General features: G+C 42.6%; 1 protein-coding gene across 15 annotated transcripts in view; it reads left to right on the top strand.

The window, feature by feature from the left end:
• Positions 1-54: 54 nt before the first annotated feature.
• Positions 55-11,016, top strand: part of cutc (cutC copper transporter homolog (E. coli)) — a 40,458-nt gene continuing 29,496 nt past the window's right edge. For 2 of the 15 annotated variants that reach the window (XR_011882666.1, XM_072238973.1), the window contains exons 1-2: positions 5,967-6,209; positions 10,669-10,743. Coding sequence is in view for 14 of the 15 variants with exons in the window: in XM_072238973.1 (XP_072095074.1) it covers positions 10,674-10,743 (70 nt within the window). In the remaining variant the exon portion in view is untranslated. The other 13 variants (XM_072238962.1, XM_072238961.1, XM_072238966.1 and 10 more) reach the window with 13 other exon arrangements.

Genomic DNA, 11,016 nt, shown 5'->3' with positions numbered 1-11,016 from the left:
TGCTCATTGGCAATGAGGCTGTCGTCACGTGCTGCGGACCTGCGCTCTCCACCAATCAGAGTCGAGGTTATGGTCGGGAGTGACGGCTGAAGGAGCTCGAGGAGGTTCTGCGTTCTCGCTCGGTGTGGGATTTTCTCAATGTATGTGAGAGGGGGATTAAATTTTCCAAATACAATGCCTAGTAATGTTTATGGGTGAGGGGAATGCGCTTTGTGAAAGGTGAATTGCCGGGGAACTCAGTGGACCGAACAACCCCGGGGAGGTGAAAGGGTTGGACTCTGGCTAGGTAGGCGAACCTTTGACACGCGTGCCCACGACGGCACGAAAGATCCCAGTGTTGCTAGAAATATTGAGCAGTGCACAAAATGCTGCAGGAATCCCGTGGCCTCCCATTCCGACTTGTTTGCCCATGGCCTCCTCTATTAACATGATGAGACCAAACTCAGGTTGGAAGAGGAAGACCTTGTATTCTGTGTAGGTAGCTTCCAACCTGATAGTATAAACATTGATTTCTCTAATTTCCGGTAATTTATTCTCACCACATCTTCCCTTTTTCCGTTCCCCATTCTGGTTCTTTGACCCCCTTCTTACCTGCCATCTCTGGTGCCCCCTTCCTTTCTTTTCTTCCATGGTACATTGTTCTATAAGGTTCCTTCTTCAGTACTTTATCTCTTCCACCTCTCACCTCTCAACTACTGATTTCATTCCCTCCTCCCCACCCACCTTCCTTCCCCCCTTCACCTGTCACCCGCAGTGTGTACTTCTATCCATCCCAGCATCACCTTATTTTGGTTTCTGACCCCGTTCCAGTCCAGAATCTTGTGCTTAGTAAATGGATGGCCCAATTGGCATTTGACTTGCTCAGCTTTCTTTCTCTGTCAGTAGTGAGTGAACACTGGATATTCAGTGAAGATAATAGCCAATACTGTATGTAGTTAGTTCTTTCAGGAATATTTATCTGTTAATCAGAGCAGCTGCTTAGTTGGAACAACTTTTAGGGAACAAAAAACTAAATATCCAGGAAATTAGAGAAATTTGAGAAAATAAGTCAGGATTTCTTACATTTATTTGGGACAATATCCCAGTGGTCCCCAGCCACCGGGCCGCGAGGAAACGATATGAGTCAGCTGCACCTTTCCTCATTCCCTGTCATGCACTGTTGAACTTGAACAGAGGGTTGCCAACTGTCCCATATTTGCTGGGACATCCCGTATACTGGGCTAAATTGGTTTGTCCCATACGGGACCGCCCTTGTCCTGTATTTCCCCCCGCTAAGGTAGAGTGTTCCTATGAAACCTTTCGTGCCGAAATGGCGTAAAGCGAAGAAGCAATTACCATTAATTTAAATGGGAAAAATTTTTGAGCGTTCTCAGACCTAAAAAATAACCTACCAAATCATACCAAATAACACATAAAGCCTAAAGTAACTCTAACATATAGTAAAAGCATTAATGATATGATAAATACACAGCCTATATAAAGTAGAAATAATGTATGTACAGTGTAGTCGGGAAGATTAAGCCAAAACCGATTTGTGGGAAAAAAATCGGCATGTATGCGCATGCTACATATGCCAACGTCACGCATGTGCACACAGGTGCCCACGCAAGGCTTCGTGGTCATGGTAGTCTTTCTCGGGGTAAACACAAGAGTCCCGTCAACACACACAAAAATTGCTGGTGAACGCAGCAGGCCAGGCAGCATCTATAGGAAGAGGTACAGTCGACGTTTTGGGCTGGGACCCTTCATCAGGATTTGACTGCTACTTTTGTCCCTTATTTGGGTGTAAGGTTGGCAACCCTAACTCTAAAAGACATGTTGAAGTGAGTTTAACCCTACTTGAACACCCCCCCCCCCCGCCCCAGTCGGCTGGTCTGCAAGAATATTGTCAATATTAAACCGGTCCGTGGTGCAAAAAAGGTTGGGGACCCCTGCATGATGCCACTTAATTGAGACAGGAGACTTGTCGAACAGTTTCTAACTAGTGTCAGTCACAAGCATGTGTGGCTGTAGATTGTGCTTAGAGCAGCAACTTTTAAATAGCTTCAGTTGCGTGTGGTGTTCAAAAAGCAGTGATTTTTGTCACTGATAGTTGGCAATAAACAAGCAGTAAAACAATTCGGAAGTTTGGTGCACTGTGGTTTCAAGCATTCAGGCTTGGAGATGCCAGAAATGACAGGTGTGAAAATGAAACCATTTCACTACTTCAGCAAGTTAGGACTTGAAAGAATTTGAAGGTATTGCCGGTCATCTTAAATGTTACAATGAAAATGAAGATTTTGTGGATGTAGCAGTTTCTAACTATCATCAGTCGTATGTACTTGTGTGGCTGTTAGATACTACACCATGCTTAGAGCAAGCAGTTTTTAAATAGGCTCATTTGTGTTATGCATTTGGGCTAACTGTCGCCGAATTAAAAAGTAATGATTTTTGACAATGCAGGAAGCCACTGGAGTACAATATGTGCACCAGGTGTCTGTGCTAATTTTGTTCAGTTACAGTTGATCAAAAGAACATGGCAGCGTATGCAGTATGAATCCCACTGTTGATAACTATCAGGAACTAATGCAGATTTTATGTATTGTAGTAATACGAGCAGTGTTCCAATTTGTTCTGTATTTCATTTAAGTACATAATTTGATACTCAGTTAAGCAGTAGTGTGTCTTTTTTAAACTATTTATATGCAACTTCGACTAATTAGGATAACTGATTAATTGGATCAAAATGTACCTGTCATGAAGGATCCCAATTAACCGGAATCCACTATTTAAAGTGATCAAAAATAGTGAGTTAGTGTTAATTCATAGGTTATTCACTGCCAGCTCAGAAAAAGCATGGCAGAGGGGAAGAAGCTGTTCCTAACATATTGAGTGTGGGTCTTCAGGCTCCTGTACCTCCTCCCTAATGGTAACAATAAGAAGGGAGCATTGCCTTTGAAAATGCCCTCAATGATGGGGAGGCTAGTGCACATGATAGAGCTGGCTGACTCTACAACTCTCTGCAGTTTTTTCCAATCCTATGCAGTCCTTCCTCCATACTACCAGACAGTGATGCTACCAGTTAGAATGCTCTCTGTGGTACATCTGTAGAAATTTGCTGAACTGTGTTATTGAAGTTTATTGGTGAGATATTTTTAAATTGTATTTGCCCTTTTCAGCTTGTTCAGAATGTCAGATACACCAGCAAAGAAACAAAAACTTTCAACTGAATGGAGAAGCAGCAGAGATTTTCAACAGTGGTGGAGTGAAAGATTTGGCATGATCAAAAAGGGTGATAAAGCATTGTGCGTCTTATGTTCCGAAACAGTGGTGTGCAGGACTTCCTCAGTAAAGCGGCATTATAAGACTGTTCATAAATGGCTTTGTGATAAAAGCGAGGAAGAACAAAAAGAACACATTTCTCGGGCAATCAGCAACAAAAAATTGCAGTCAAATACAATGCCAACATTTGTTTCTGGTAGTTCCAACCTAGTCGCTGCTAGTTTTGAGGTTTCAAAGGTTATTGCTCAACATGGAAGACCACTCAGTGATGGGGAATATGTTAAAGAATCATGGCTAGAGTGTGCTCCTTTCCTTTTTGACGGTTTTCAAGAAAAGGAAAAAATTATTCAGCGTATTAAGGATTTGCCAGTGAGCAGAAACACAGTAAAAGATAGAATATTAATGATGGGAACAAACATAACAGAACAACTAACAAAAGATCTTAGCTCCTGTAAATTTCTTTCCATTTGTCTTGACGAGAGCAGTCATGTTACCCCATCAGCTAGGCTAGTCATTATTGCTCGATTTTGTAGGGGCGATGAAATCTGTGAAGAACTGGTTAACTTTGTGACATTATCTGAACACCCCACAGGGGCTGAAATATGTAAGGCAGTAATAAAAGAATTGTCTGGTCGACAAGTTAACCTTTCGAAAATAGTTTCTGTGACAACTGATGGTGCACCCAGCATGTGTGGTAAAGAGGCAGATTTTGCCAATCTGTTTGAAAAATATGTTGGACATCCAACAATCCTGAATGGGAAATGCAGGTCATTTGAAGAAACTGCAAACTTCGTAAAGTGTGCAGACAGTATAACGTTAGACAAACTGAATTTGGAAATGTTGCAGTGGATTGATTTGGATAATTTTGAAATGCAATTGATCGATTTACAAAGTAGCTCCATTTGGAGGCAAAAATTTGTCGACTTACGAGCTGAACTAGAAAATATTGAACGGGATCGGTTAGTGACTGAATCAAAGCATAAAAATACAGACAATGAGTTTCTGAAACTCTGGAATTCCATTCCTGAAACTTTTAACTGTCTGAAAGATCTTGCAGTGGCAATATTAACTGTATTTTCATCGACATATTCATGTGAGTCACTGTTTTCATTGATGAACTTGGTCAAGTCTAATTTGAGGAGTAGACTTACTGATGAAACTAGTGCTACTTGCATAGCTCTCAAAACGACTAGATACAAGCCAGATATAAACTATTTGTCATCGTTAGTGCAGCAACAGAAGTCTCACTGAGAGTAAAGTGTGCTCATCTTCCTTTCCTTGATCTTTCAATATGTACCAAAGTCTATTTGGAAATGATGTCAATTTTCAATCGTCCTTTTACAAGATGAATATAATTAATCTTTGAACAGATTTTCTAAAATGCTTAATTTATTTCAATCTGTCTCTGTTATACTTTTATTAATAATAAAACAATGAATACACTCAAATAAGCAACAGGACTCATCCTTAAAAATGTTCATAATTGTTGTTACTAATTCCCTAATCAATGATGATCTCTGCTCAAAATAACCATAGCACCTGAGAGAATTTTTTTTAGAAGATTATCACCAACTTGGACATGCACTCTCAAAAAGGTTTGCTACCCCTATTAGGTGTTAGTGTGTGAAAGTGTAGGGGTGTGGAGTGTTAAGGTGTAGGATTGTGGGGTGTTAGAGTGCGCAGGTGTAATGCTGTAGAGTTGTGGGCTATTAAGATTGTAAAGATGTTAGGGTGTGGGGTGCAGGGTGTTAGTGCATGAGGACATAGGGTGTGGGTTGTTGGGGTGTGAGAGTGGGGGTTGGAAGAAGAGAGAATGAGATGGGTGAGGTCTTTGATTATGCTGTCTGCTTTGCTGAGGCAGCAAGAAGTTCAGATGGAGTCCATGGATGGGAGGCTGCTTTCTGTGATGTGCTGAGCTGTGTCCAAAACACTGCAGTTTCTTTCAGTTTCTGTACCAAACTGCGATGCAGCTGGCTGGCATGCTCTCTATGGTTGTGGATTAAAATTTACTGAGGGTCCATGGGGATGTGCCAAATGTAAAGATGTAAAGGAGTGGTTTGTTAAAGTTAGTATTTATTGTCCAAGGAGATCACATGAAGGCTAATATGTACACAACTTTGATAATGTTGTGAATGGTTAGACTGAATGACACTACAACTTAAAGAGAGTTGTGCATTGTTTTTATACCTATTGTATATACTTTTTGTGAATAAAGCTTAATTTTGAAATAAAAAAGCCTTTGTCTCCACAGATACTGCTTGATCCTCTTGAGTACTTCCAGCAGTCTTTTTGATGCTGATTTCAGCATCTACATTTTGTGTGACTTTCCCCTTCCACTACCTCCCCCCTTCCACTACATACACCCCCCTCATTTTTCTTTCTCCAATACATCCTCCACTCACGCTCATCTCAATGAACTCAATCACCCCTCCTCATCCATCCCCAAACTACCCTGCACTAAAGGAGTGTTACAGTGTTTGGGGGTGGGGGGGGTAGATGAAGGAACACTGCCCTGTGGGAGGGGCCATGCTGAAAGTGGGTGTAATACTGAGGGAGCACCACACCTTTGGTGGGTAAGGGGGGTTTACTGTATAGAGGGAACCCTACACCATTGGGATGGAGTTTACTGTATAGAGGGAGCCCTACACCATTGGAACAACAGTATTGAGGGAGGACCACTATCAGTCAGACAATTCAGATGGAGCCCTCCACCGCTGAAGAGGCAGTGTTGAGGGAGCCCTACACTGTTGGAACAACAGTATTGAGGATGACCTGCACTATTGGAACGACAGTACTGAGGGAGCATCACACTATCAGGGACAATGCAGATGGAATCCTACACCATCGAAGGGGCAGTATTGAAAGAGCGCAGGACTGTGCGAGGGGCAGTTTTGAGGTAGCACCACACCTTCGGATGGACAGTATTGAGGAGCCCTACATCATCAGAGGTACGGTATTGAGGGAGCAGAGCACTATTTATTGGAGGCAGTGCTGGGAGAGCGGCAGAATAGGATGAAGACTATCAGTCTGTTGAGCGTTGGCATCGTCTTATCGGGTGGACAGTATTGCGAAAACGCCAGACTATATTGTTGGAACAATATTAAGGGAGCCTCACATTACTTTATTATTCAGCGTCTGTTTACTTAGCGTCAGCATCAGAGTGATGGTATTGAGGAACTCCGCTCTATCTAAAGGGAAATACAGTGGACGATATCTAAGGAGCGCCACACTACGGGAGGGACAATATTAAGTAAGCCCCGTGCTATCGGAGAGAGTGGCACAGTACTGTATCAGAAAGGAATATTGGTAACGCCCACAATAGGTCAATATTGATTGCGCACCTCACCGATACTGAGGATGCATTTTATTGAAGCGTCATTGTGGGTGCAGTCGGACGAGATGCTGTTCCCTCATCACACGCTCGGCATGGCTGCACGCACGTAGACTTCGTGCCCGCCCCTCCTCCATTTCCCTGCCCCAGGCCACTCAGTGATATTGTCACTCGAGCAACAGTAGATTATCCCGCGGGATTCTCAGACTGACAGGTAACTCGTCCAATAGTCCTGCTGGCTGTGCTTTTCAAAACTTTTTTTTCAAATCTAAAACACGAGATGGAGCACTTCTCCAGCATACACCAAAGTTCCCGTGCAGCGACTATTTCAAACTACAGGGAAGGGCAGTAGCTAGTTTACGTGCGATAAATTTCCACAAACAAACATCGCGAAGAGGAAGTTTGCGAGGAGTAACCATGACTGATGTCCTGGTGCTATTTAAACAGGATTCTCTGAAGGTTAGCTTGCAGTTTGAGGTTAAGGCATTGGCCAAACTGCATTTGGAGCATTGTGAACAGTTTTGTGCGTCTGGCTTTGGAGAGGAATCTCGGGAATTAGTAGGTTAATGTATGAGGAGCGTTTGTTAGTTCTGGACCTGTACTCGCTGGAATTTTGACGAATGGCGGGATCTTTCTGAAACCAACTGAATATTGAAATGCCTTGTTAGAGTGGGCGTGGTAAGAATGTTTCCTATAATGAGAGAGTCTTGGAGCAGAGGGTACATTGTGTGTATTTAAAGTGGAGTTCAGTAGGTGTTCGTTAGTAAGGACATCAAAGGTTAGGGAGAAGGCAGGAGTATGGGGCTGAGAAGGAAAATAAATCGGTCATGATCGTGCAGGGGAGTAGATGTGATAGGCCGAATTACCTAATTCTGCTCCTCTATCTTATGGGCAAAGCTAACTTGCTTTTTTATTGAATGAATAATTGTGAAAAGCAGTAAAGAATTCCAATTCTAGCTGGCCCATCCAACATCTAAACTTGGAGTCATACAGCATAGAAACAGGCCTATCTGACCAAATCATCCACGGTGACAATGTAAGCTAGACATGATTTCCTCTGGCCTGTAAACCTTTCCTATCCAAGAGTCTTTTAAATGTTAATTCATGTGCTTCAACTATTTCCTCTGGCAGATCGTTGCATATTTTTTTCTTCTTCATTCTTGTACTCCTAGGTCCCTTGCTCTACAACACTCCCCAGAGCCCATCCATTCACTGTGAAAGTTAATGAGGAGCATTTGATAGCTCTGGCCTGTACTCACTGTAGTTTAGAAGAGTAGGGGAGGGATAATCTCACTGAAACCTATCAAGGTAGTGGATACAGCCCAGTCTATCACTGGTAAAGCGGTCCCCATTACTGAGCACATCTACACAGAGTTTTGTCACAGGAAAGTAACATCCATCATTAGGGACCCCTACCACCCATGTCATGCTCTCTTCTCACTGCTGCCATCAGGAATAAAGTACAGAGACCTCAAGACTCACACCACTAGGTTTAGGAACATTTACTTCAACTTCACTTGCCCCATCATTGAACTTATGGGCTCACTTTCAACACCTCTTCATCTTATTTATTTTTTAACTTTGTATTTGCACAGTTTGTTGACTTTTGCACATTGGTTGGATGCTTTATTTCATTGATTCTATTATGGTTATTGGATTTATTGAGTATGCCTGCAAGAAAACGAATCTCAGGGTTGTATTTGGTGACATATACTATGTACTTTGATAATAAATTTACTTTGAACTTTGAATATTGGAAGGTCTAGATTGATTGGACGTTGAGAGGGTGTTTCCTGTAGTGGGGAAGTCTGAGACCTGAGAGCATCAGTGTGATTGGACCAGGACAGGCTATTGATGGTGCTCATCCTAGAAACCTGAAGTGCTCTACCTCAATGGCTTGTCTTTATGGATGGTAAGTGGTCCAGCTTTGGGAGGTACTGTGGAGCTGCTTGGATGAGCAGCAATGTACCGATGGTGTGGGCAGTGAGAGTTCACTGTGAGAGATAGGTGCCATCCATCACCAAGTAGAGATGTTGGTGAGCTTTCTTGGCTGTGACATTGGTGGTTGGACCCGGAACCACGGTTCTGGCTGGATGGAACTGGGAAGGTGAAATGGATGGATAGAGGTGTGGGAAATGGGATAAAAATAAGGGAAAGGTGAAGAAACTTTCAAGGAACTCAGATGGAAAGGCGGAGCACATTCAATAGGCTGAATGGCCTAATTCTGCTCGTGTGTCTTATTGAACTGAAACTTACAGGAGGTGAAAACACTTTTCAGGGAAATTCTGCCAGGCGTGAACCCCCTTAATTCTAAAAAAGTCTTTTTTAGTTGCCCAATAGCCAGTCTCTTGCATTTCATACTGCCGTTTTCATGGTGTTTCTGCCTCTCACTTGTTTGTTTCCATTTTAATACACAGTCATGGTCATTAATTGTGCCTCTATTTCCTACGATAGCTCACCATCATTGTTCAGCATTCTTCATCTCCAACAGACTCCCCTTCCCTCCGACAGTCAGCTTTGCCTCTTCTAACTGTGATGAAGGAGAAGTAGTGGATACTGCCCACTCCATTACAGGAAAAGCCCTCCTCACAATTGACCACATTTACCAGGTGTGTATCACAGGAAAGCAGAGTCATTATCAAGGGCCCCCACCATCCAGAATGTGCTCTCTTCTTGTTGCAACAATTGGGAAGGAGATACAGGAACATTGGGTCCCACATCACTAGATTCAGGAGCAGTTATTACCCTATAACCATCAGGCTCCTGAACCAGCGTGAATAACTTCACACACCTCAGCACTGAACTGATTCTATGGACTCACTTTCAAGGACTCTACGATTTACGTTCTCAGTATTTATTTATTTTTGTGTTTGCACATTTTGCCTTTTTTGCAGTAAATTTATTTGTTAACTTGAGGTACAGTGCAGAATAGGCTCTTCTGGCCCTTTGAGCCACACCACCCAGTAATCCCCCGATTTAATGCTAGCCCAATCATGGGACAATTTACAATGACCAATTGGTAACGCCTTTGGAATGTGGGAAGAAACTGGAACACCCGGAGGAAACCCACACGGTCACGGGGAGAACATACAAGCTCCATACTGGCAGTGGTGGGAATCGAACCTGGGTCTCTGGTACTGTAAACCTTTGTGTTAACCACTACGCTATGTTGTTTGTCCATCTTTGTGTATAGCTTTTCATTGATTCTCTTCTATTTCTATGTTCTACTGTGAGTGCCTGCAAGAAAATAAATCTTAGAGTAGTAAATGGTGATATGTATGTACTTTGAATTTAAAAAACTTACTTTTAACTTTGAACTACTGTTAGTTGACTTGCCTTCTCATCCACCTGTTGAATTGCTGTGTACAACAGGCCCTAGGAAAAGGCTGACAAATCTTGCACTAACGTCACTACATTGATTTTGCTGTTTTTTTTGCACTTACATAATTTATCTTAACTTAAGCTAATGTTAACCTCTGGTTGTCCTCATCTATACTCTGCTGCAAGAAAACAAATTTTCATTGCCTATGACGCCCCTTATCTAAGAAAGGATGTGCTGGGATTGGAGAGGGTCAAAAGGAGGTTCACGAGAATGATCCTGGAAAGGGTTAATGTATGAGGAGAGCCTCAGAATAGGACATCCCTTTGAGTTTCCCACCCTGGGATCCAGGATCCTGTGCTTAATGGTAGGGGTCTAGGGCATAAAAGAAGTTGGGAACCCCTGTCTTAGAACAAAGATGAGGATAAATTTCTTTCGGCAGAGGGTTGTGAATCTGTGGAATTCATTGCCACAGATGGTTATGGAGGCCATGTCATTGGGTGTATTTAAAGTGGAGGCTGATAAGTTCATGGTTAGTAAGAGCATCACGGGTTATGAGGAGAAGGCAAGAGAATTGGGTTGAGAGGGTTAGTAAATCAGCCATAATTGAATGGTGGAGCAGACTCAATGGGCGGAGTTGCCTAATTCTGCTCTTTTGTCTTATGGTCTTATCGTCTAAGTGCCCTTTGAGATGGTTCTGCTGAACAAGCAGTTGAGAATTAACGGAATTGCTAACTACTATCAATTTGACCCACAGGTTAAATGGCGCCAGGCATCCTGATGGAGGTGTGTGTGGATTCTGTGGAATCAGCTATTAGTGCCGAAAGGGGAGGTATGTACTCTGAGATTTGAGTTGCTCATTTGATTTATGTTGAATTCATTAAAATGCTAGTTATTTTTGTATTCTTGGTCCAAAACACTTCTTAAGTCAACATATCCCAGGGTGAAGGTTGGCAACTACAAGTCAAGTTCGTAAGTGCTCAAAGTATTTAAGTGTGACTGTCACCAGTAAGTCCTGGTTCAAACACATTGATGTCACGCTAAGAAAGCTCACCAATACCTCTACTTCCTTAGGAGGCTAAAGAAATTCAGCATATCCCCTTCA

Source organism: Mobula birostris, chromosome 21, assembly GCF_030028105.1.
Source record: "Mobula birostris isolate sMobBir1 chromosome 21, sMobBir1.hap1, whole genome shotgun sequence".
In the NCBI taxonomy this organism is placed as follows: Eukaryota; Metazoa; Chordata; class Chondrichthyes; order Myliobatiformes; family Myliobatidae; genus Mobula; species Mobula birostris.
The sequence above is the reverse complement of the archived record's forward strand: the minus strand, read 5'-3'. Positions and strand labels throughout refer to the sequence as shown.